This window comes from Chelonia mydas, chromosome 3, assembly GCF_015237465.2.
Source record: "Chelonia mydas isolate rCheMyd1 chromosome 3, rCheMyd1.pri.v2, whole genome shotgun sequence".
Taxonomy (NCBI): domain Eukaryota; kingdom Metazoa; phylum Chordata; order Testudines; family Cheloniidae; genus Chelonia; species Chelonia mydas.
In genome coordinates this window covers 72,891,635-72,918,961 of record NC_057851.1, presented here as the reverse complement: position 1 = coordinate 72,918,961, position 27,327 = coordinate 72,891,635, and the positions used below count along the sequence as shown (strand labels likewise).

Genomic DNA, 27,327 nt, shown 5'->3' with positions numbered 1-27,327 from the left:
CTCTGACCTCCGAGTCATCCTCTGCCTCTGGGTCCCCCTCCACGTCCTTATCCAAGATTTCCTCCTCCTGGCTCCGTCTACTCTCGACTGGCACGCGAGCCACCAAAGTATGCACAGTGGCCTTTGCAGTGGAGGTGGGGTCGCCACTGAGTATTGCGTCCAGCTCTTTGTAGAACCAGCAGCTCGTGGGCGCAGCACGAGGCATTCCACAGCTCCTTCACTTTGACCTTGCACTACAGTGTGTCCCGGTCATGGTCCCTTTCTGTCATGCATCGTGAAATCTGTCTAGAGGTATCATAATTCCTATGGCTGGAGCGCAGCTGGGACTGCACAGCCTCCTCTCCCCAAATGCTGATGAGGTCCAGCAGCTTGGCGTTGCTCCAAGCAGGGGATTGCCTGGTGCGTGGAGCAGACCTGGTCACCTGGAAAGATGCGCTGAGACCACTGCACGTGTCACCGAGCAAACAGGAAGGGAACTTTCAAAATTCCCAAGGAATTTACGGGTGGGGATGACAGTTGGTCACCTGAGGGCAGGGCAGTAGAGTTCAAACTGATTACTAGAAGTCCTATGTAAATCATAGTTTTTTAGAAGATTCATGATAAGGTCAATGGCAAAGTATTGAATTTCACCAGCAGGCTTAGTCAATTTCAAGGATGGAAGGATTTGTGGCAGAATGGAGTGCTGTGTCTGTGTGGAAGAATAGACATTCTGTGTATGCTCATTGATAAAGTTTTCTGGTTAAATTCATTCTGTCCTTGAAATTGACTAAGTTTGCACACAGAACTCAATTCTTCCACATGCACACAGCACTGTAAATTATGGTAATTTTTGAAAGAACACCATAGCTAAAGTAATATTTAAAAGGTCACCGTTGAGGGCATTTTCGTGATTTCCATGCCCTCTGTGAAATCATGATTTACACAGGGCCCTACCCATAATGCTTGTTCCATTCCATAATTTTCACGCTGTTTTTAAAATTCCCACAGTCCTGTACTCTGCTTTTCAGTCTTTACCATCTCTTGGGCAGAAGCATGGAGCCGGCAGAGCTCATTGCAGTTCTAACGACTATTGCTAATACAAGACACAGAATTTTCTTGTATTTGTAGTACTGAGGCCTAGTCTACATTAGAAAATCAAGTCACCATAACTGCATCACTCAGGGGTGTGAAAAAACTATGCTGCTCCAGATTGGGTTTGGATAAATTGACCTAAGTCCCCGAGTAGACAGCATTAGGTCATTGGAAGAATTCTTCCATCAACCTAGCTACTGCCTCTTGGGGAGGTGGATCTTTCCTGTCAGCATAGGTAGTGTCTATTCTGAAGCACCAGTGTAGCATTGTAAGTGTAGACAAGCCCTTAGAGTACTACTGCTACTGGGATTGTGAGTAGGAAGAAGAGGAGATGTTCAACCACCACGATTGGATGCTGATGGACACAGTGAATAAAAATTCCAGGTTGCTGCTGGATTCATGGTGCATCTCCACATGGTGAATCCCCGCCACTGGGCCTGAGAAGTGAGCACTGACTGTTGGGTTGGTATCCTAGTGCAAGTTTAGGTAACGAGCAGTGGCTGTAAAACTTCCAGATGCAAAAGAAGACATTTCTGGGTCCATGTGCCAAACTTGTCCCAGACTTCCAATGCAGGGATACCAGATTGAGAGTTGCATTGACAGTGGAGAAGTGAGTGGCAATCATGCTCTGGAAACTTGCAACACCGGGTTGCTATCAGTCAGTGGGCAATCAGTTTGGAGTTGGGAAAATCCACAGCAGGGGCCGTTGTCATTAAGTGCTGCACAGGACTGTGACTCTTGACAGTGTTCAGGAAATAGTGGATGGCTTTGCAGCAGTGAGATTCCTAAACTCTAGTGGGGGTGATAGACGGCACCAGCCCATCTCGCAACTGAGCGCATAAAAAAAAAGTGATACTTTTCCATAGTTATGCAAATACTGGTGGATCACTGCGGACATTTCACTGATATCCTTGTAGGCTTGTCAGGGAAGGAGCATAATGCTCTCATCTTTTAAGAACATAGGACTTTTCCAAAATCTCAAAGTGGGGACATTCTTCACATTAGTGATGTTGAAGTGCCAGTAGTGATTCTGGGAGATCCAGCCTTCTCTTTAGTCCCCGGCTCATGAAGCCATACAATGGCCACCTTGGAAGTGCCAAAGAAAGATTCAGCTACCAGTTCAGCAGGTGTAGAATGATTGTTGAACTTATTTTTAGTAGACTGACGGGATGCTGGCATGGTTTGCCCACTAGATGGGATCTCAATGAGGCAAACATCCCCATCATTGGAGCTGCATGTTGTGTACTGCATAATATCTGTGAGGCATAGGGGGAAAGGCTACGAGCAGGGTGGAGGAGTGAAGTGGACTGGCTGTCTGGTGAATTTGAACAGCAGATGTAAGGGCTAGATGTAAGGGAGGAGCCAGGTGTGGAGCTATACAGCTGAGGGAGGCCTTAAAAAGAGCAGTTAACTCAATCACAGTAGTGTTGTGTGATGGTTTTATGAAATAGTTTGCCTTCGTGTGTACAGAACTTAAATGTGGGTGAATTATTGACTCCTCTGTGAATTGTGTAATGTGACAATTGTACTTGGTGTAAGTAATAAATATAGTCGGAGTATCCAAAAATAGAACTGTGTGTCCACAGAAACAGGAACCAAAGCTAAAGTGCAAATATCCAAGGTAAAAACATTCTAGCTACACTGTAAGAGGGTGACCCATACTTTACATGGGTTTTTAAATGCATATATTTATGTATTAAGACATATTACAGAGTTTCAGTCATATTACAAAGCATGTAGTATTTTGTGGCTTTTCCTGTAGTTTTCTCAGGCCAGTGTAGGTGCAGTTATGGTTCTTTTTGCTTTCTCCTGATGTGAAGGGGTAGAGGTAAGAGGTGCATACTATGCTGCCACCTGTTATATTGGGGGGAGGTGGGGGGGGAGGGGGTGGCTGTGACACACATAAGGAGCTGTGACAATAGAATTTTTAATGAGTTGGAAGGGCTGCTATGTCTCGGGTCTTTCAGGTGTTGCACAGCGTTATCGAGCCACATGCCCAGTTTGTTGCCTGAGTAAACCCTTTCTGACCTGATGGATTTCCCAATGCACCTCTCGGTCCCTTTTCTTCTTCTGCATCAGATCCTCTCTCCATTCTTCTTGGTCTTGGATATGTGGTCTCTCCAAGCCCTTCATTCACAGTCAGCAGCTGTGGGTGAATGGAGGATCTTACAGACTGTATCCTCCTGTATCCACTTCTTTCTTAATCTGAGTAGGGTCAGACAGTCAGCTGGCTTGAAGAGGGCACCTCTCAAGATCACCACATCAGAGGCTGCTGATTAAAACAGACAGATACAGCATTAGATTTACAATTGCAACAGAAAGGGAAAGATAAGTCTCAAAACTCCCTTACGTTATTCCCACAAATACATTTAATAAGAAATGCCAGGTGTCACTTTAGCTTTGGAGTGCCTCATTACAGAACTGCTGTGCAGCTCAAGCTGTAGTGAGCAAGCCCTAATGGAGAGGGAGGTAGTTTTACTGCGTGGACGGTTTAGACACTGGATATCCATAGCTATGAGTATAGGGGAAGCGTGGTAAAATATTGCCAATATTTTCTTAGGTAGTGATGATTTTGGCTGATGCCTCTCCTGAGTGTGACAAAGGCACAGAGAATCTAGCTGCTACTGACATTCTGAAGCTGCTTGGTTGGACCCATTTACTGCTAGTCTGTTTACTGTTATGATGCCATGAGAACTCATTGCAGTGTGACGTGGGGGAAGAAACAAGCCACCATACCCAGAAATATTCAGGAAAATATTGCAGAGTATCTCCATAAAATTTTCATTGAGACTGCTCGTGAGGATAAAAGGGACATCCTTGTTCAGTTAAACAAAGTGCCCCACATGGGGTGAATTGCGGTCTTCCCTGCCTAGCCGAACAAACCAAATAATGGAAATGTGGATGTTGGCTCTACCTCTATCAGAGCATATGGTGCTGACTTGCTGTAGAGCATGTCTGCTCTCCAGCAGCACAGTTCTGGTGATGCAGCTGTGTGCTGGAGCATTGTAGTGTAGATGCTTCCTACATAGATGGAAGGGGTTTTTCTGTCTATGTAGTTGATCCACCTTTCAGAGACCAGTAGCTAGGTCGATGGAAGAATTCTTCCGTTGACACAGCCAAGTCTGTGTTGGGCAGGAGGTCGAACTAACTGCAATGATCAGCCCTGAGTGACATAGTTAGGTCAATCTAATTTTTAAGTGTAGACCAGGCCAAGGACTGTATAATTCAGACTGCCATACTAATTTTTTAATTTTATCTTTTCAACATTTTACAAGTAAAGTGAACAATCAAAAATCAATGCCCTTCTTCTTCAAACATGGGGATAGGATGAGCACCATTCTTAAATGGGGACTAAGGAAGGAGGAGTGGGTGGGAGGGAAGAAGTTTTGAGCAACGAAAAGATAAAAAATGCTAATAAGACGAATAAAGGATATATACACTTACCTGAGCTCCCTTACTGTTTATCACCGGGCTCATGTGCGCTTCCCAGGAGGGACTGGATTGACTGTAGCGGAATTTCAGAATACTCCTGGCTTATCATATGGTTTGCTTCTCCCTTCTGCTCCTCCTCCTCGTACACTGAGGTGGTCTCCGTGTTAGACTCTTGCAACATATCCACAGTTGTATGTTGGATACTGCTGGGGTCTATGCCAAATATGGCATACAGTTCATTGTAGAAGCAACAGGTCTGCAGGACAGCCCCAGATTTGGTGTTGGCATCCCTCGCCTTCTGATATGCTTGCTGATATTCCTCTGTTTTTATGAGGCACTGGTGCTAATCCCTGTCATGCTCCAGGTTTAGTATCCCCTGTGCAATCTGTACACAGATGTCTGTATTTCTTTGGCTGTTGCTTAGCTGGATTTGCATAATCTCTTCTCCCCACAGGCCAAGGAGTCCCAGGACTTCTTTCCTGCTCCACAGAGGAGCATGTCTAGTAGCTATCTGTGTGCGTGGATCCAGTATGGTTGGATGCTCACAAAGTTGGACTAATAGGTGCTCTCACCAAGGTGGGCAGTCAGAAAAGGGCATTTCAAAAATACAGTGCAGGTGTTAGAGCTGGGGAAGGGGGACAAGTATCCAGTGTCTTTGACCTCCTGGGAGGTGGAGTTCAAAATTGCGATTAGAGCAACTACTAGTGCAAAACAGGGGTATTGTGGGACAACAGCTGGATGACTGTTAGGGTTGACACAGGTAATGCAGTGTCTACTCTCTTGCAAAAGTAAGTTGACCATGCCTCTGTGTTGCTGGGGAATTGGTCTTAATGCATCACTGTAATGGGGTGCTTACATCAGCACGAGACAAATTTGGGCGTAGACACATGCACAGGTAGGTTGAAACAGGTTGACTTAGGGTACGTCTACAGTACATGTGCTACAGTGGCACAGCTATGTTGCAGCTATGCTAGTCTAGTATAGACACTTATTATAGCAACAGAAGTGGCTTTCACATCACTGTAGTAAATCCACCCCCTTAGAGGTTAGAATTCATCTGTCGACCTAGCTGCGTCTGCAGGGGTGTTGGGTCAATCTAACTGTTGACATATTTCACAGTCCTGAGTGATGTAGCTAGCTACAATCTAAACTTTAGGTGTAGACTAGGCTTGAGGTTGATATAACTTCGTAGTGCAGACCAGGCCTGAGTTATTCTTCAGAGTCTCGGCCTTTTTTTTTTTTTTTTTTTTTAAAGTAAATCTCTACTTGCTATGGTTCTGAGGAAAGTCACCAAAGCATGAAGTGAGTGTGACTGATGCAGAGATGTTTGCTTGGGTATGCAGAGAGCCTGAACCAATAGCTCTGAGATGTGAAGTGCCCCACAAATTTCAATGAGTATTAACGTGGATGTCTTTGAGGATATCTTCAAATATGAACATTGTTAACTATTTCACAGCTTACCAAAGGAAGTATCCTATTATGAAGATGGACACCAGTGTTTCTCAAAATAGGGTATAAAGGACTACCTGAGTTTGACTTAAAGATGTCTAAATTAAGATGGGTAGGTTTTTAACAATGCCTTTTCTGTCTACAGGGGCCCGTGACTGGTTTCATTTTCCTAAAAGGGGCTCAGGTCTTGAAAGTTTGAGAAATACTGGTGTAATGAAAAAGAGAAGGGAAAATATCTGTATGTATGCCAAGACTTAAATATGTTTTAAACAGCCTTTTAGGTTTGTACACCTGTATTTGGTACAGTTTAACTTGCTCCCATATTAACAAATTATTACTGTGGTGATATGAGTAAATACTATACGGTGCCACAGTAAGTCATCTTTTTCTAAATAGAATTTATGGCTTGAGGAATTCTGAGTCAACCTGTAGAATTAATTGCCATGGGATGTTGTGATGGCCAAAAGTATAATTGGATTAAAAAAAGAATTAGATAAGTTCATGGAGGATAGATCCATCCATGGCTATTAGCCAGGATGGTCAGTGATGCAACCTCCAGCTGTCAGAAGCTGGGACTGGATGGCAAAGGGTGGATCACTCAGAATTGCTCTGTTTTGTTCATTCCTTCTGAAGCATCTGGCAATGGCTGTGTCAGAGACAGGATACTGGGCTAGATGGGCCATTGGTCTGACGGATTATAGCTGTTCTTACGTTCTTAGTTAACGCCTGCCATCATTGTGCTTCATGGGAAGTTTATCCTGTCTGATAAAAAATGTAACCAATATTAAAAGGGCAACCTGTGAAAACAGGCTATTTATGTGATAAATGTCTATATCAAATACATTTAGTCATCTTCTGATTTTAAGATAAGGAATAGATGGACTATAAATATTGTACCGTTTTTATAAAAAGTGCAAAATGGACAATTTGGTGTTTGAAAAAGGAGATATTTCTCATTTTAACAAAACGGCTGTGGTAAACTCTAATGGAGGCACTATAGCATCTTGTCTTTTTATAACTAACAATATGTAACACTACCAGCTAATTCTGTGGCTACATAGTACAACATATTTCCAATTTGTGAAATCAGCTACCTTGTTTCTACATGTTGCAGTAGCTTATCGAACAACACTGCTCGGTGTGTATTTCTCACTACAAAATAACTGAAGTTGGATGAAAGCTTATCTATTATATAAAATTATGTATTTTGTGGACTCTGGTTTTTCTGAGTATGCTTTGAGAATATAAATCCTTAGATTTGATGAAATATATAGGAGGTGAAGTAATGTGTGTTTTTTCCCTTCCTTTCCCAGTAAGTAACAGATGCGGGTAAAAGATCCATCGAGGGCTAACCCTGAAAAAAACAAGAGAAACAAAAGGCCTAAGAGGCATCAGGATGAAGACTCTTCAGATGACATTGCAGGTAAATAAATTATGTGACATTTGGCAATCAGAGTGAAGGAGGGAAAACAGTGTCCATATGGTTTTCATTAGTCAACAAAGCAGAAAACACATGTGGGAACCGTGAACTGTGTGTTGGTTGAATGCAGCAACAGAGATGCTTACAATCAAATATCTATGGCATGATGAATTGTCATTACATTGCACTCAGGGAATTGGTGCAAAAATTAATGAACAGGAGGATAGTTTGGCCATATTAACATTTTAAAGAGGCAGGTGTAAGGACAGTAGTGCAGTGATGTAGTTAAAACACAGGGAAGGCCTTAAGGGTAGGAAAGGTCCAAACTACCTATATTGACACACACAAACAAATGGATTTCAGTAATGTTAAGAGTGTTGACAAAAGTTAGGAAAATGAATGTTTAGTAATTTTGTCCTTCGGTTTATCTTGGATTTGTTGGGTTGTCACCAGCTTGTAGCTTTTTGGGTGTTCTATTTGGTAGGAAAAATAGTACTTTTAAAAAATGGAAATAAAATCCTTCAGATGCATCAGAAAATGGACACTATTGTGTCCTTGGAGCTAATGTGTCCTGCCTTTAAAAACTATATAGATATAGCTAGATAGTGGCTTTGAAAGGTTTAATTTATGTAAATAGCAGACAACTAATATATTTTACAATTACAAAATTTTGTTAAACAAGTTGAGGGTAGGCTACAATTTAGATCTGTCAGTTTTGATAGTTACCTTCAAAGTAATCTCTGTAATCCAGCTTTTGTGCTGGAGCCAAGGTTCTGGAAGGAAGTGCTGTGTCTGAAAGCCCTTAAGTTGTAACTTGAATAAGCATGGTGTGCAAGCTCGCTGTACCTCCCAAGTATTAAACATATTTTTATAGTAATGAGTGCCACCTGATTAGCATAAAATGGAATGTGATGTGTTATTACAGCACTTTTTGTAAAAAGGAAAGGGGGAAAAAAAGGCTTGAATCCTTGTACATGCACTTAGAAGATTGAATCTGGCTTTTGTGACTAATGACTGAGTGTCTCTTATTCTATAGGTTTAACCTGCCAACATGTAAGCCAAGCAGTGGATGTGCATCATGTGAAGAGGGCAGTAGCTCAGAATGTTTGGTCAATATGTTCAGAATGTTTAAAAGAAAGGAGAATAAATGATGGCGACCCAGTAATTCCTTCTGACATATGGCTGTGCCTCAAATGTGGCTCTCAGGTAAAGAAACTTGCACTGTAAATTTACAGACAAATATAGACCCTGATCCTCTGAAAGAAGTTGCAAGTGCAGATTCTTATTTCTGCATGGAGTCTCACTGGCTTCAGTGGAACTCTGGGCAGGAGCAATGGGATTTTGCCCAAAGGGGAAGTGTTATCACCACAGATCCCTGCTTTTGGGATAAGCCTGTACTAGAGTTTGAAACCCTCGGGAAAGCTCTGACTCTTGGGGACGGTGTTGATTTCTCTTTGAGCTATACAAACTTTCCATGCAAGTCTATACAACGAGGTGTGCATGCCACCCTACCTGCGGTACACCCACTGTTCTTTCTAGACATCGGAACAGCAGTTCAGAACTCCCTCTGGTCTCTTGACTTTCAGACTAGAAATATTTTTTAGCAGTGAGAATAATTAACGATTGGAACCATTTACCAAGAGTCATGGTGGATTCTCCATTGTGGAGAATGTTAAAATCAAGATTAGATGTTTTTTAAAAATATATGCTTTGTGTTGACTCTTCAGTGCCAGGAACTGTCCTTACTGAAGGATGCCAGATCTAACCCAAAACTTAGATTTAACAAATGCTTGTCTCATGCCTTATCCTTGCTTATTGTTTTCCAGGCAGACTATGGTCTACCTTAGAAGCACTACACTGGTGTATCTGCAGTGCATCTGGTGAAGACATGCTATGCTGACGGGAGAGCATCTCCCGCCAACATAGCGCCACTGTGAATAACGCTTAGGTCACTGTAACTTGTGTTGCTCGGGGCGCAGGGGCTGTCTTTCACAGCAGTGGCTCCGGCCCTAGCTCCAGCTGAAGCTGCGGAGGGCAGGGGAGTGCACAGCCTCTGGGTCCTGCCGCATCCGCGGGGGATAGGAGGGCTCACAATAGGAATGTTTTGGATGTAAGCCATGGAGGTGGGACAGTGTGATCACTATGATCCTTTCTGGCCCCAAAATCAATGAGAATGGGGGAAATTTCTGTATTATTTTTTGAAAAGTATGTATGACTCAGTTTCTCCACTCACTTTTGTATTGTTACCCATGGGGTGTGAAGGGGTTGATTCCTTTCCTGACACAGAGGATAAGCAATGCAGGGACTAGGTGAAAGTGATGTAGGCAAATTGGTATGAATAGTCTATCAAGAACTGTCTATGTGTGAACAAAGCTACCTTTGGACACAAACTTGTAACGACTCCAGTCAAAGGGGGCAGGACATGTGAAAACGCGGTGACTGGAATTGGATACAAAGAACTCAGGTGTTCGGAGATGGCAGTAAGAATGCTGCTGCCCAATGCAGTGAGGTTCAGGGCGGGTCTACATTAAACACCACGACATCGGTGCAGCTGTGGTGCTTTAAGTGAAGATGTTCCTATGCTGATCGGAGAGTTTCTTCCGTCGGCGTAGTTAATTCACCTCCACAAGAGGTGGTAGCTATGTCAACGGGAGAAGCTCTCCTGCAGACCTAGCGCTGTCTACATCAGGAGTTAGGTCAGTATAACAATGTCGCTTGGGAGTATGGATTTTTCCCACCCCCGAGTGACGTCGTCCTACTGATATAAGTCTGTAGTGTGGACCTGACCTTAGTCCTGGACATTTGGGCAAGACAAAGAGGTAGAGCTGCCAGAAGCCATGTGAGAAATAGTTGCTGAAGTATAGCAGGCATGGGGCTCCACCTTGTAAAAAGCGGAGGCTCAGGGCTTAACACTACGCGCCCAGATACGCTGTATAGGGGTTGCTGTCATAGAACAACATATGGATCTCTGACAGATATTGTATGTTCTTAAAAAATCACACTTCTACCTAGATTTACATTGTTACAAGTAATGCCCAAGATCATTTTAATTTAAAGATTAAAGAAAAATAATTTTCTCTATATCTCTTTTATGTTCTTTTTATGCATTTGGGCAGCTCTCGTTGTGTAGTCAGTTTCACTGTTCTCTCTGTTGTCACTTTGGTATTCAGTTTCTCCTGTGTAACTCTCATGCAGCAACAGGGGAGACACTCTAAATATAGGAAAAGACAATTATAAAACTGTTTAATGCTTTTAGAGGTGGTATAGTGCCTGAAACTAGTTTTAATTATTATTATTTTTTTAATTACAGGATTTGAAGTTGACAGTGTCCCTTTAAATAAAAAGTATATTCTTACTCATGAAATTCCGTGTGTGTGTGTGTGTGTATATATATATATATATAGATATAGATATAGATATACACTTCTCACATGAGTGTTTTAACAGCGTTTTCCTAGGAAAAAGTTTATGCTCTCCTGCAGGAAATTTTCTAGCATACGAACTCCATTCCTGTGTGCAAGCACTAGTAAAGTGAATTGATAAGAATCCTGCTTTTTTGGAGTTGTAGATGATTTTACCTCTTTTTCAAGAAAATGATCTTCAGTTCTGTGTTGTAAAGTAAAATATTGTAGTGATTTGTTGAAATATAATATACATAATATGTATAACCTTTTCTTAATGATCTCATTTTCAGGGTTGTAGTCAAAACTCAGAAGGCCAGCATTCTCTGAAACATTTCCAAACTGCTCGCACAGAACCTCATTGCATTGTAATCAATATCAGCACATGGATCATATGGTAAGATTGTGTTTAGGAATATTTGTGTGTGTGTGTATATATATATACACACACACACACAAAATATTTGTGTGTGTGTGTGTATATATATATACACACACACACAATTAAAAAGACTCTTTTTTTTAACTAGGGCAGTTGGTTAATCACAGTTAACTCATGCGATAACTCAAAAAAAAATTAATTGGAGTTTTAATTGCACTGTTAAACAATAGAAAACCAATTGAAATTTATTAATATTTTGGATGTTTTTCTACATTTTCATATATATTGTATTCTGTGTTGTAATTGAAATCAAGGTGCATATTATTTTTGATTACATATTTGCACTGTAAAAATGATAAACACAAGAAATAGTATTTTTCAATTCACCTCATATAAGTACTGCAGTGTAATTGTAATCTCTTTATCATGAAAGTGCAACTTACAAATGTAAATTTTTATTGTTACATAACTGCACTCAAAAAAACCCCCACAATGTAAAACTTCAGAGCCTACAAGTCCACTCAGTCCCACTTCTTGTTCAGCCAATTGCTAAGTCAAACAAGTTTGCTTACATTTACAGGAGATAATGCTGCCCTCTTCTTATTTACAATGTCACCAGAAAGTGAGTACAGGTATTTTCATGGCACTTTTATAGCCAGCATTGCAAGGTATTTACATGCCAGATATGCTAAACATTCATATGCCCCTTCATGCTTCGGCCACCATTCCAGAGGACATCCGTCCAAGCTCATGATGCTCATTTAAAGAATAATGTGTTAATTAAATTTGTGAAGGAACTCCCTGGGGAAGAATTGTATGTTCCCTGTCAGTTTTATCCACATTCTGCCATATATTTCATGGTATAGCAGTCTCGGATGATGACCCAGCACATGTTCATTTTAAGAACACTTTCACTACAGATTTGACAAAACACAAAGAAGGTCCCAATGTAAGATTTCTAAAGATAGCTACAGCACTCAACCCAAGGTTGAAGAATCTGAAGTGCCTTCCAAAATCTGAGAGGGACGAGGTGTGGAGCGTGCTTTCAGAAGTCATAAAAGAGCAACACTTTGATGCAGAAACTACAGAACCTGAACCACCAGAAAAGAAAATCAACCGTCTGCTGGTGGCATCTGACTCAGATGATGAAAATGAACATGTGTCGGTCTGTACTGCTTTGGATTGTTATCGAGCAGAACCTGTCATCAGCATGGATGCATGTCCCCTGGAATGGTGGTTGAAGCATGAAGAGATATATGAATCTTTAGCGCATCTAGCATGTAAATATCTTGTGACACTGGCTACAAGAGTGCCATGTGAACGCCTTTTCTCACTTTCAGATGACATTGTAAATGAGGCAGGCAGTATTATCTTCTGAAAATGTAAACAAACTTGTTTGTCTTAGCGATTGCCTGAACAAGAAGTAGGACTGAATGGACTTGTAGGCTCTGAAGTTTGACATTGTTTTGTTTTTGAGTGCAGTTATGTAACCATAAAAATTTACATTTGTAAGTTGCACTTTCATGATGAAGAGATTACACTGCAGTAGTTGTGAGGTGAATTGAAAAATACTGTTTCTCGTGTTTATCATTTTTACAGTGCAAATATGTGTAATCAAAAAAAAAAAAGCACCTTGATTTCAATTACAACACAGAATACAATACATAGGAAAATGTAGAAACAAGTTTGTTTACATTTTCAGAAGATAAAGCCTCAACCACTATTCCACATAGGCAATATAGGCAGAGGAATGCTTATCTTTTCCTGGTTTGTGGATAGTGGTGGAACTTAGGCGTCTGGATGCCTAGAGCAGGGGTGAAAGTAAGTTAAAGGACTTACCGGTACTCCGGAGTCCTGAGCAAGGGGTGGGGCCTCAACTGGAAGAGGCAGGGCCTTTAGAGCCCCAGGCCCTTTGAATTGAGATTGAAAGGGTCTCGGGCTCCGGCTGCGGTAGTGGCAGCTGGGAGCCTTGGGCCCTTTAAATCACCAGGGTCTGCTGGGTGCCCCGGGGCTCGGGGGCCATTTAAAGGGCCTGGGGCTCCAGCCGCCGCTACCGCAGCAGAGCTCCGGGCCCTTTAAATTGCCGACGGAGCCCTGCTGGCAGAGATTTAAAGGGCCCAGGGCAGTAGCAGCGGCTGGAGCCCCGGGCCCTTTAAATCACTGCCCGAGCCCTGCTGCCAGAGCCCTGGGGTAGTGGTGGTGGGGCTTTGGCAGGGATTTAAAAGGGCAGGGACTCCCAGCTGCTGCTACTGCAGCAGAGCCCCGGGCCCTTTAAATCGGAGCCCCAGGGGTCCTGGTCACCTCCGCTACCCGGGGGCTCCGGCAGCGGGGCTCTGGCGGCAATTTAAAGGGCCCGGGGCTCCAGTCACTGCTGGGAGCCCCAGGCCGTTTAAATTGCTGCCTGGGGAAGCCGGTACGGTACGGTGTACCCGCGCGTACCAGCTTACTTTCACCTCTGGCCTAGAGCGAAACAGCATTGAGCATGCCCAAGGGCAGAAACTTAGGTGCCTAAGGTACTTTTACAGAGAAAATTTAGGCACCAGGTGAGTTTAAACACCTACATGGTTTGGCGGCAGCCATACAGGGGTTTTGTGGATGTCAGTGGTTCCTAAAGCCGAAAATTAGATGCTCAAGTCCATTTGTGGATGTGGCCCAAAATGACTTCCCCAAGCACACAGGAAGTCTGTCAGATGTGGGAAGTGAACCTGGATCTCCTGAATTCCAATCTATTTCTCTTTGTTTAAATTTTGTGTATTGTTTAGGTGTTATGAATGTGATGAAGAGCTGTCAACACACTGCAACAAGAAGGTTTTGGCTCAGATAGTTGACTTTCTTCAGAAACATGTTACTAGGACTGAACCAAGTAAGAATTTTATTTAATGCACCAATTACATATCTCTCTGTTTCTAGAAACGGCATCTCAGCTTTTGGGTTGTATTAATAATACAATTGAAAAATGATTGGTGGTGTTGATACAAATGTTTATTATCACAGTTGTTTCCAGAAACACTGTCTTCTATTGTGGTACTAGAAATAATATTTTGGGCACTGTAATGTAATTCTCCCAGAATTTCACCTTCAACATCTGTATTTTATTACATCAGTTTATGGTAGATAATAAAACCTTGCTGAGGTCCCCAGAGGTAAATGCAAGTACTTTATGATAAAGCATTCGTTATCTCATTTACATTAACATATACAAACTGCATTTAAAAAAATTAATTGGTTAAGTTTTTGTATCAGTCACATTTTTAAACTGCACAATTGCTTGCTTACTTTCATTGATGACGTTTGCACAGCAGTTCTTTAAAGCTTATTGCTGGACATAGTGCTTTCAATCACTTGACTTTATGAAATTACTTGCACAAGTTAGTACTATCAGGCTCATAAAGCATCAACTAATGTGTCTTTCTTCTTGTGTCTATATACTGGAAATAATTAGGTATTCTTGCTGCTCATCTATGTACTTTTGAAGATCGAGATGGATGATACAAGCATTGACACAAGTCTTGCTGCAGCATTTCAGACCTAAAACTTTACTGGGGCTGTGCAGATTTCACACTACTTAGACGTAACTGGGGGGAGGAGGGACAGACTTGGAAAAGACTTTTGATTGCACATTCCCAGAAGAGAATAGTTGCGTCACTGGTTAGGGATAGGATCAGAATTATATAGCTTTACGGGTAGGTCTTTATATGCCCCTCAGTGCATGTGTGCATAACTCTCTTGTTAGTTTTAATGGAAATTGTTTTCCAGGTGATCATCTCACAATAAGACCCTTTCAAGTTGTCATATTTAAAAAAAGCAGATTTTCTAATCCATAGTTACAACTAACGGCATATTACATTTTAAAAATGTAGCTTTTCATTATGCTGTTTTTACTGTATGTGTTTCTCTCATTTTGGACAATGAAAATACAATATTTAATTTCACTTTCCTTTATAGTCCATTTTTAATGTCCGGTTTTCATGCACTAGTAAAATGCTGTGATATTTCATTTGCAAGCACTTAAATACTGTGGTAATTGTTTCAAATAATCAAATGGAAAATATTTAAATTTGTTTTGTTTTTACAAAAAATAAAAAAGATGCTGGCTAAGATTTTCAGAAGTGCATAATGATTTTGGATGCCTCAAATTTTAGGTGCCCAATTTGAGATGCTTTTAAGGTGTCTTGATTTTGCCCATCACTTTCTGAAAATTGGACACCCAAAATGACCAGCCAGCTTTAATCTTAAATCTTAATCATTGTCAGGTCATGTTGGGCCCAATGCTTATGTAACCATGAAATATATATATATATATATATATATATATATATATATATAATATATATTATAGAAGCACATTGACTATGCTCTATTTATTTAATCCAAGAGTTGGAAAATCAAAGATTATTAACACTGTCTGAGAATGCAGGCATTAAAAATGAGATACCAAAAAGACAGAAAACTCTTTAAGATTTTCCTCCGATGAACATGTTTGTGAAGGTATTTTCTGAATGAAGGAATAATGTCACAAGATATTGAATTATACAGAATGAAATTTAAAACCAGTGACGTATTAAGCTCAGCTTTTTTGGTGAGCCTCAGTATGTTGCTGCTGCCGCCGTCTCATTCATTCTAGCTTATGTACAGTGCAACTGGTGCTGCACTGAATAACGTCTTTGCACTGTCTGATGTGTTGCTGGATTTTTGAGTTCCTCTAGCTTAATGCAGGGCCATAGACATTTTTTTTTTTAAAATTTGGGGATGGGGGCTAGAGTTAAAACAATAAAATAATAGCAGTTGACTATCGCTTCAATGAGTAGTTTAGTATCAGAACTAAATTTGCCCACTAGTAATAAAGTGAGATAAACTAGCTTCTGTTCCAAACTCAGTGTTTCCTTTATCAACGGAGCCCCTAAAATTTTTCTGGGGAGAGGACTGTGGGCTTAAGTGCCCCCCCCCCCCGAAGTCCCCAGTTGTCTATGTAATTGTGAGTGCAAAATTAGACCTAATCCCACAAACACTTATGCATAACTTCTGAGTATGTGAGTAGTCACATTGACTTCAGTGCAATTATTCACATGCTTAAAGTCCAAATGCATTTAAGTGTTTGCAGGATTTGGAGCTTGAAGAACCAGAAACCTTAATGCAGAAGACCGGATCCTGTACAATGACCAGCTTTCTGACCCTTATTCAACAAAGCACTCAATCCCATGCTTAAGTGGTTCAGATCAGGGCCAGTGCCCTCAACACTTAGAAAGAATGAGCTCAAAGGTTGTATCTTTATCACTAAAGAAGCAAGGAGAGCAGGTCACAGGCTACAGAGGAAGAGGAGAGGATTCTGACTGGTACAACTGAGGTTTTCGTTTGGTGAATTGGTACAGCTGCCAGAAGAGTCTGGGAATTGTTGACCTATTGATAAATCCACTGGGGGGTATGTGTGTGTGTGAGAGTGGACGCTTCTGAACAAGGTTGACTGTCTTGTTCCAGTTCGATAAATTTAGTCGCAGCGATTGTTCTTCACTAAATGATGATTAAATTCAAAGTTAAAAAAACTGTGTTTCCACTAAAATAATTTAACTTGGGCCCTTATTAGTTCTTAGAGGGTAGGAAAAAAAGACGACATACTGAAAATCTTGACTGAGACCCAAACTTAACTCACATTAGTGTACAAACAGAAAAGGGGATAAAATATAATGGTCTGAATTAAATATATGAATTTTGAATCTTGTCTTTTGTGGATAGATCTGAGGCCTTTATTTCTTGTTAAATAGTAATTTTCACCATAATTCTTAATTTCATTTAAATGCTTATTTCATAGTTCTGTTGACATGGTTTTTTTTTTTCCCTTTTGATTTTTAATACAGCATAGAAGATTTTGATTTTTGTAATGGTCCGGTAATGAGGTTAAGAGAAATCTTAATAAATGTGATATTTAAATGATAAATCTAAAAGTATTGACTACAAGCTTGCAATACTTGCTACCAACAACCTGCTATTCAATATTTCAAAATAAATCTTGTGCTTCGTTGTATTTTCTCCTCTTACTCCCCCATTTCTTCTGATCTGTGAGTAAGCATACTGAAGTGGGGAAAATTGCTACTTATTTTTCATTGCAGAAATTGTGGCATCTATAATGTACAGTCTAATATCTCTGTGCGTGTTCTCTGACAACTGATTGGTATGGCACTTCATAGCATACAAATATTCAAGTCTCTGTACAAATAAGTATGCACATGAATATTAGATGTTGGCTATTATACTTGTCAAGTTCTTGATCATCAAGAATCCATATAAAGATAAAATAAAACCTTTTAAAACTGGAAAGAGAGGGTGGGTTATATAGATTTCCTAATTAATGCATCTTGGAGGATAAACAAAAGCAAAATGCTTGTCATTTGGTACTAATGTGGTGGAATAGTGTGGCAGCAGGACCCCTGCCTTTTACTCAGTCTCTCATAAAGATTGAACTTCACTTCAGCTGCAGAAATGTGCAAATTACATTACTACTACATGACTGACTTTTGTAATTACATTAAGCGATTGAGATGAACTCCAGTGCTGGGTTCCCAAAAGAATGCTTGCAGCTGTGTGGTTTTCGCATCTGATCCTATGGTTTGCTGTACCCAGCAATGTCTTTATTATTTTAAGTCTTTTTGGTTAAGAGGTCATGTTGGGCACAAGATGGAAGAATAAAGCAAGACTGCTTTCTAGGGAGTACCACCCAGAAATTTGTTTTGTAGAAAAGGTTAGCAGGCCATGATGGTTTTCCCAGGAAGGCAGGTGCAGTATTGTCAGGATGGCACACTTGTGAACTTCACAGGAACATAATGCACATGTACTACATAGGACCCATGCTGAGATGCTACTCTTTGAGTGTCTGATTGTTTTCTGGGGAAGAAATTATTTTGCAGTCTTGAAAATTGTTATGTATATTTGCCCTAATAGAAGTGCAGAGATATACATGTTTGAAGATTGATTTTTTTTTTTTTTTTTTTTTTTAAAAAGTTTAAGTTAAATCTGTCACAGATTGGTCCCAGGGTGGTTTTTAAAGAGAGAGGAGGAGAAGAGCTAGTATTAGTTCTCCGGCTTTGCCATTACAACCCTTGCTGGGGAGGCCAAGTAGTGGAATGGGTTTTTGCTGTTTTAAGTTCAGCTGTGCTGCTCTGCTGAAGCAGCTGACAATAGGTGAAAACTGGGAACTTGATTTGTATTTTCATAGATATAATTGATATAGTACAGTTTCTGTAATAGCTAGAAGAGTAATAAGTTTCTAAGACTGATAATTTGTGTGAAATTTTATCGGGGAAAATAGGTATTCTGAAATAATTATCCCTACTCCACATTTGTGGGTGGATATTTATGAGTTGACCATGTTTTACACTGAATTAAAAATTGTAGCTTTTTCTGAACTAATTTGTAGTACATATAATTCAGAATGTAAGGAGCCAGATTAACCAGTTGTATTGATTTAGGGCAGGCGTGGCCAAACCGCAGCTCGTGAGCCACATGCAGCTCTTTTACAGTTAAAGTGCAGCTCACGAAGCCCCCACCACTCCCCCCTCCCCCATTCTCTGCCTACCAGACAGAGGGAGGGAGCTTGGGCTTCTGCCCTGCAGCAGGGTGGTAGGGAGAGGGGCTTCTGCCCTGCAGGGAGGGAGGTCTCGGGGCTTTAACCCCATGTGAGGGGGGAGGGCAGGCCTGGGGGCTTCAATCAGGTGCGTGCCATGGCAGGCGCTGCCCCAAGGGCCCCGTTGTGAGTGTCTTGCAGCTCTCGAACTTCTGAAGATTATTGTATGCGGCTCGGAGGGTCAATAAGTTTGGCCACCCCTGATTTAGGGGTTGCCTACACTGCTCTGTCAGAGCATGCTAGAGAGGGCTGATTTGTAAACTTGTCTAACCTGTTGCAGGGTAATTGTCCTGTTTAGATCTTGCTGGCACACTCTCAAAGGTACCTAAACCAGGTATCCTTTTAGAGAATGCCTGCAGGATATACACCAGGCAGTCAGAGCACTTTACAAATCCCACCCTCCTAGTGTGCTTTGCTGAAGCTGTATAGACAAGCCCTTATGTTTAGAAACAAAATTAACAAGCAAAGTAATCCTAAATGTGCCCCTTATCAAAATAAGAGAGGATACGCTTCCAAAAAAAAGTTCCTCTGTTGTTGGCCTGAAATTCAGTTTGACAAATACAGACCTTTCCTCGAGAGATGCTGTTAATTAAGAAAACAGATTACTTTTGGGGAAAAAATGAGATGACAACTCAGTGACAAATTGTTCTTTCCTAGTGCTGCTATAACAAAATAATTGGCCTCACTGAAGAATTATTTTGATTTTTCTCTCTCTCTCTCAAGGCTTTCCCCCTCATCTATTTAGTAGTGAACAAAAGTACAAATAGTTTGAAAGTAGAAACTCAAAATTAGTGATTGAATAGCTGCACAATTGTGAAAGAACCAGACATAATTTTCAGTTTATTATATTCTGGCAGATGCATAGAAATAAAACTTGTAGTTTGCTTTCTCTAATTCTGGCATTATGTTAGCACTGAAAGAAAAAATTAGGCTTTTAAAACATAAAATTAGCAGCCATTTAAGAAGAGAACGTTTCTTTTTTCTAAGGGTTAGGTTTTCATGATTGTACAATTTTGAGAAAACTACTTTTATTTCCTTTTTTTAAAAATAAAAAAGGAGCGCCAGGCGATTTAGTAGCATTTCATAATGCAACATGATGAGAATTTACTAAAAAAGAAAGTAAATCTATTAACCTTGCTTTTTCCATGAAGGCCTTCAGCTGAAGTACCAGAGATATACTCAATAGAAAAGGCTTGACCTTGGAATAAGGGTGCATATTCCTGGAACTCTCATTTTTAATTTTTTTAAAAAGTTGCATTGAAAAAATAAACAAAGATGCTTAATCCCCTAGCTGAAGGAAAAATTGATTGTCATTTATGTTTTTGTTTGTATACCATCTGTATCCCCAGATACATTTCTGTTTGAGCAAAAATATTTCCGAAGCATGCACTGCACATATTTGAAATACAATCAAAATAAATTGATACAAACCTACAATAAGTCTTTAGAGTTTCTTGTGCCTGTCAGAGTTGGCATTGTTCTTTAAGCTTTGAACTGGTAATTATTAACCCAGTGCATAATCTGAATTGAGGAGTTTTTGCTAAAAAGATTTATTGCAAACCTGTTAAATGTTACAATGTATTGTAACGAGAAACTAAATTTAAAATCTCCAATTTTTATGAATTATGTATTTTTAGTTACTTTGGGCTGAGTCCTTAACCCCTTCACCTTCCCAACCTCTATTGACTTCAGTGAGTGTTCTGCAAGTGGAGGAATCTCAGGATCAGCCCCTTTATTTGTAAGCACTACTAAATTAGCTAGACAACTCTCTCTACCTTTTCTCCTACCCTTCCTAAGAGCCAGTTTCTTCAAAGTGCTGCACACTCATAGCTCTCATTGATAGGAGTGCTCAGCCCCTTGCAGGGCCAAGTTCTAAGACTGTAGGAACTCCCACAAACAGTGCAACAGTAATGGGTGTGGAATAGTGAACCTAGTCCAAAGAGGTGGCAAAATCAGGACTTAGACCTGGAGTAGATGAGTCCTGATATTTCTAATGTAAAACAAAAATAAAAAAGTACAAGAAAACCCAACTCACGCTCTGCATCCTCCTTTGTTTTATTCTGCTTCTTTTTCCCATACAAACACTTTTTATCCCCATTTGCAAATCACCTTTAATGCTGAAACACTTTTCTTAACATACTACATCCTTAAGTAAATCCCCCAGTGCCAAAGCAACATAGCACAAAGACTGTTGTCCCAATTCAGAGAAGAGACCTTTTTGGGTTTTTTTTAAAGGTCTGAAAATACTTTATATGATGCACATAATATACTGTATAAAAAGAAAATTCAGTTTACTTCACTTTTATTTTAACTTAATTTTTTTCTTAATATGAATTTGTACTTAGTAACTTTTGCCTTTAAAGATCTGAATTTAGAATTTCATATATATTTTAGCACCTGGCTAAATATAGTTTAATTGACATTGGCTAAATGTGTTCCCATTAAGCCAAATATATGATGATTTTGCCCAGACTAAGTAGCAGTCATTACAGTTCAATATTGTTAGACTAAATCAGTTCCATAGGCAATCTCCTGATTAAGCTCATTCTGTTCAAATGGATTGCACTGTGTGATGCACATTATTATTGATCATGGGACTAAAGCCAAGGAACTGGAAGCAAGATGGGGATATCTCTGCTAGGATACCTGTCTTTAAAAAGAAAATCTCTGTTTGTAAGCAGTTTATGCTCACAGAGGCGGATGATTAGTTTACAATGCGTTTTATGACTTTTTGAAATATCTCCCCCACATACAAATCTAACAGAATGGATGTATTGGGTCACAAGATAATTAATTCTAAACTAAAGTATTGTATAACAGAATTAGGAACATATATTTTAACTATTCTATTTACATTTATTTTGCATTCAGGGAAATGCATTATTTCTCATTTGGTGAGCTGGGAATTGGAACTTTTATTATTTGTATTGCAGCTGTGTTTAGTAGTTCCAGTCAGTTTAAAAAAAACAAAAAACCTTTTGGCCCAGCTACAGTGGCTACTTGGTGCCCACTGCAATTTTTTTTTTATGTAAGATACATTTTTGTGAAGTGTTTTAAGTCCCATGTAAATGTATTACCGTATTCTGTTCAAAATCTCTATTTACACCATCACTAATTTTTATACTGTTTCCTGTAGTTTGAAAGTCAGTATGAATAGTTTTACATACAGCTTCTCTTTATCATAACTCCTTCATAATTTTGCTTCTTGGGAGTTGGTCTGGTTTGATAGAAGGAATATATTTTTTTCTTTTAATCCTTGAAACTGTGCATCTCTACTGGTATGTGCTTGTAGTAGCATACAGCTGCTTTGATAGAAGAGTGTAACTTTTTTTTATAGAGCCTTTGTTGTGTCTGTATTGGCTTGAAAAGTCACATTCCATTCCTAAAAGAGGAATGATGAAATATTTGAACATGCACCACACTGAATCAAAAAGAGTCTATAAAAATGTTTTTGACAACAAGCACTGTCCATTTTTTTTTAAAGTTTAAGCTCTAGCATGCTTTTAGCCTTGGGTTATTTTTCAGTCCAGCCCTGAAATTTAAGTGTGTAGAACTGTTAACAATCAGCAATTGCAGTTATTACCACTGTCACTTATTAAGTTGGCTGGAGGCTGGCTGACCAGCTCTATACATGCCAACCAAACGTATTCAGCCTTACCAGACTAAGGCTGCCATGTATCTCTGAACTTAGGGCTTTCCAGTATGGAATCAATAGATGCTGTACCTTTTGAATTAGAGATCCCGTAGATGTATAAATGTGCTTACAAGTCACTATACAAAATGAACTAGTTAAGCAATAATGTCTGTTTAGACTTTTTCCAGACAAAAATACCTATTCTTCTTAGAAAACGTCATTTGGGAAAATCTATTAAAGATGGCGGGGGGGGGGGGGGAAGGTAATATTTAAAATCTCTTTGGAGGAAAGAAGGTTCCTAGGAATCACTAATAAAATGTATACATCTTTTATTTATTTAGTTGTATTTTTTTATCTTTATAAGTTTTATCTTGCTAACATGACAGTCAGATCTATAACTCTGGTTTACTGTGTTTTGTAATTACATGAGCATTCAGGTCTAATAACAAAAATGGTCATCCTTGTTTTTGTTTTTTTCTCTTGAATTATTTACATGTGAGACTTAGCAAATGGAACCTTGCTACTTGTGTGAAGCTGCCATTTAACCATGAAGTGAAATGCTTTTATTGAGTTTGCCCTGCAGATATGGTCTGCTGTGGCAGTGCTGTCCATATTTGGTGGCTGTGCAAGGAGAGCCAGGTGGTGCTGCAAAGCATAGCACAGTGAAGCGTAGACAGATCTAGGTTTGACATTTGTCATCCTGTATTGCTGAAGGGAAGAGAAAAATCTGCTTTTCCATATGCTTATGCTTTAATTTTTGCCCGCAGTTTTGTCCAGATGGCCTTGTGAACATTGTTTACTTTAAGATGCTGTCCCAGATGTTTTTGAATGCCGATGGATAAATGCAACAACTGTGGTATACCAATACACAAATTATTTACACAATCTTGGCTTTTTTTGTTTAACCATCAATTTTCTCCACATACAGAACTGCTTTAGTGTGTGTGATGGGGGGAGGGGAGTGATTTTTATTTATTTTCCAATGCTGAACAGTACCTTCAGGTGGCAGATATTTGGAGATGTTTCTCTTCCCCCCCTTCCCCCCCCCAAAAGCTCACACTTTTCTTGCCTTAGGAGTTTTATGTGATGGTGCTGTTGCAAGACACTGTAGCATGCAGCTTGTGAGCATGTCAATGAAAGGGTATTACTGCATGTATCCTAGTTTGTGGGAGCCTGTTTAAATTGTGAAGGGTTCCCAAGCTGTTTGTCATTTGCTATGTTCAAAAGTATTCTGTCTACGTTTTCAAAGAGAATTTACTCTCTTGCTGTGTCCCTGTATTGTCTTCAGTTTCCACACCAGTGGAATACAGAATATTTTAAGCTGCATAGACTGTATCACTGAGAGCATTTAAAAAAAAAAAAAAAAAAAAAAAAAGTAAATGGCAAGCGCCTCTAACTGCATTTTGACAAATTCATACATAACTTGAAAAATAATTATGCCTTGGTATCCTTAAAGGGTGCATGCAAATTGCATCAAAGGTTTGTTGTCAGCCGCAATAGATATTTTAAAATCACATTTACTTTTTTTCTGAATTTAATTATATTTTTCCATATTCTAAGCAAGTAATTACCTAGGAGTCTACATAAAATAACCTTTTGGTATGAGCATTTCATTAACGTAAATAGGCCTGTTAGTTATTTCTCAAGAACACTTTAATGAGACTTCACTGTGTAACTCATTAGAACAAATGTATGAATTCATATGTCACGATGTAGAGTGCAGCATTACAGTGCTTGGCATCCATTAAGTCCATAACTCGTTTACATTGACATGCATTGTTAATCAATACTTAAAACACTGTAGATGTCAGTAATGTTCATATTTAGTAGAGGAATCATGACGATATGCAAGTTGCTAGTAGAATTCTAGGCTAAATAGTGTATCTCAAGTCTTTATATTACCTCTAGGCTACAAGTTAATGACTGCCTAACTTCACTGCCCCTTGTCTATTTAAGTAATAAGGCAAATAGGAAAATACAAGGAAACTACTGGTAGCATGTTCTATTATGGTTTATTAAATCTGTTTTTTGTTAAATTTTAAACAAATAACAGTATCTTATGCAGCCAAGTGTAGCTTAACAGATCCTGTGCCAGTGACAAGGGGCAGGAGAAGTAAATGTGTCACCTGGGAAAACAGATGACAGTTCGTATCCAGCTGTTGAATGGACTATACAAGCCAAATTGAACAAAGAACAGTAATTGAGAGAGATTCACTGTACTCAGGTGGGAGCTTTTGCACACCTCCCTTCAATAGCACCTAAAAGCAAAGTAATAACTACTGCCTGGTCCTTCTAGTATGTGTATAATATACATAAATCTGTTCTTAGTGACTAAAAGGGCAAGCTGCAAGACTCATCTTTTTGTGTGGATGGTAGAAGAGGGTGGAGCCTGATGGGGGTGTGTGAGGTGTTTTTTGTTTTTGTTTTCTTTGTCTTTTTATGGTGGATAGAAGTTTGATGGGAAAAACATCACCCATTGGATTATGTTGGTGGTAGAGTTTGTCTGGGAGATTTACTGCTGATTTTGTTTTTGTTGTATTGTTATTTTAAAGAAAGTCAAAAGTACCCACAGTAGCAAAGATTTTATATATTATATATTGCAATAAATAAATCAGTGGAAAGAGTGAACTGAGAAAAACAGGGTAAAAGTGAGATCCCGTTTCTGTAAACACTTAAATGCACATGCTAGCTTAAGCACTAAAGGCAATGGAACTACTACTTCTGCTTTAAGTGAACCATGTGTTTAAAGTTTTCAGGAGTAGGGCCTGTATCAGTACTTTTTTTTGTGGGTGTAGGGCCCCATTGTGGTAGGCATGATGCATTCGTATAGTAAAAAGACACATCCTGCCCTAAAGAGCTCATGATTGGTACAGTGTTAAGCTATTAATTTTGGTAAGTAGACATCTCAGCAATTGAATATAATATTCCATAACAGACATTTAACAATCTTGTATTGGGTACTGGAACTAGTTTTTACATAAAATTAGCTTGTTTGCAACCTTTTCTTGTTTTTTCTCTAATAACTTTAAATCCAACTGTTCAATCAAGCAAAGTGGTATCACTTTTAGGTAAAGGGAATTAGTATTTCATACAAAATATCTGAATAATAAATATCTTTGGTCACTTAATGTTAATCTATAGTTCTATTTATAGGTTCATCATCAAAAATTATACGACTTCACGAAGAAAATAGTGAAGGAAGTGAAATATTGAAAGGAAAAAGTTCTGCAAATGGCGCGTCAGTTCCAGTTAAGGGAATAAATAATTTAGGAAATACATGTTTTTTTAATGCTGTCATGCAGGTAAGATGCAAAAATGACATCAGATTTCCTTGTTGTTAGCATTTTAGAAATATTTCATTTAATCATTACAAATGTGAATTTTATAAAGGATTTTTGTATGTTATCACTTTAATTATTGCTTTTTTGATATTTCATTTTAGTAGCTTTTTTCCTCCTTCCTCGCTTCCCCTTCCCCCACAAAATATTTTCTTCAGTAACAAACCCTACGTCAGCAATGCTTTACAAATGAATGAGACAGAAGAAAATGTCAGGTGCTACACATAATGTTTGTGTGGGGGTTGTAGCAATTCAGTTGCAATTCAGTGTGTGATCTTTGCAGTTCCGTATTAGGTAGCCATGAGTAATGCACTGAACTTGTCCTACTTGAGGGAGTGAAAAGGGTGTTTTACTCATGAGTGAGGATATTGAGCACCTAGGCATTGTCTACACATAAGAATTGTATTGCTTTAACTGTAACCTCTCCCCTCCCAGCACGAATACGCGTATACTGGTATAAAAGTACTTACAGTAGTTGCTATAGTTTCTTCCCGAATGGGAAGAGCTATACTGGCATAAGCGCTTTTATACCAATTTAATTGCATCCACGCTAGGGTTGTACTGGAATAACTAAGGGTTTGGCTACACTACAGAGACTACGTTGGCATCGCTATCATGACATAGCTATGCTGGCATAACCTATAGTGTAGATGCTGCCTATATCAGTGGAAGGGGTTTTTGTGTCGGTGTGGGAACACTACCTCCCTGAACGATGGTAGCTATGTTGACAGACACGTTCTTCTGTCGACACAGCTGTGTCTCCACTGGGGGTTAAGTCAGCATAGCTATGTTGATCAAGGGTGTGTTTCCCCCCCCCCCCCCAACCCCTCACTGATATAGCTATGTTTATCTAACGTTTATGTGTAGACCAGGCCTAATTCATTTTGAAAAACAGTACACCTCTATTGGAAATAGTTATACCAGTACAAAATCTATGTGTAGAATAGTCACATTAACCCAACACTGTTTCTCTGACTATATTTCTAGTAAAGGTCAGGTATGTTGAATTATTAATCACTTTTTCACATTTTTTTATGTATAATATATATTCAGGGATGTGACCATGCTGTGTGTTTCATAAAAGCTGTTACCCCTAAGTCTCAGTGCCTTCTGAAGCATATGTCAACACTACAGAGACTATATTGGCATAACTATGGTGCTATACCTATAGAAGAGGGTTTTCCCGTCAATATAGGAACACCTCCTCTGAATAACAGTAGCTACATCAACAGACGCATTCTTCCATCAGCATAGCTGTGTCTACACTGGGGGTTAGGTTGGCATCGCTATGTTGGTCAGCGGTATGGATTTTACACTGCCCGACTGATTTTTCTATGTTAACCTAACTTTTAAGTGTAGTCCAGCCTTAGACAAACAGGAAAACTCAAAGTTAAAAATAATAAATGATTTGTTCTACAATTAAAATAATAAACAAACCAGACACAGAGACAGTGTTTATTTCTGTTCCAACTACTTCTGTTACTTTTATTTGGAGACCTACCAACAATGACTACACCTTTTATAACAGTGAGACCTATTTCCTATAGGAGATTCAACACCCACTGAAGTCTTTCCATTAAATATA

General features: G+C 39.5%; 1 protein-coding gene and 1 long non-coding RNA gene across 18 annotated transcripts in view; one reads left to right on the top strand and one right to left on the bottom strand.

Annotated features, from left to right (window-relative positions):
* Positions 1-27,327, top strand: part of USP45 (ubiquitin specific peptidase 45) — a 104,230-nt gene that overhangs the window by 9,367 nt on the left and 67,536 nt on the right. For 12 of the 17 annotated variants that reach the window (XR_005224653.2, XM_043542692.1, XM_043542689.1 and 9 more), the window contains 5 exons: positions 7,266-7,375; positions 8,409-8,578; positions 11,067-11,170; positions 13,918-14,018; positions 25,558-25,706. Coding sequence is in view for 16 of the 17 variants with exons in the window: in XM_043542692.1 (XP_043398627.1) it covers positions 7,276-7,375; positions 8,409-8,578; positions 11,067-11,170; positions 13,918-14,018; positions 25,558-25,706 (624 nt within the window). In the remaining variant the exon portion in view is untranslated. Of the gene's footprint in view, positions 1-5,063; positions 5,080-5,560; positions 6,065-6,097; positions 6,191-7,265; positions 7,376-8,408; positions 8,579-11,066; positions 11,171-13,917; positions 14,019-25,557; positions 25,707-27,327 lie in introns of those variants that run through there. The other 5 variants (XM_027829388.3, XM_043542685.1, XM_043542686.1 and 2 more) reach the window with 4 other exon arrangements.
* Positions 4,104-27,019, bottom strand: LOC122465007. Its single transcript, XR_006289509.1, has 4 exons — positions 26,942-27,019; positions 26,444-26,447; positions 16,788-16,792; positions 4,104-4,119 (listed from the first exon to the last, which is right to left on the bottom strand). It is a non-coding gene; the product is annotated as an uncharacterized LOC122465007 (long non-coding RNA).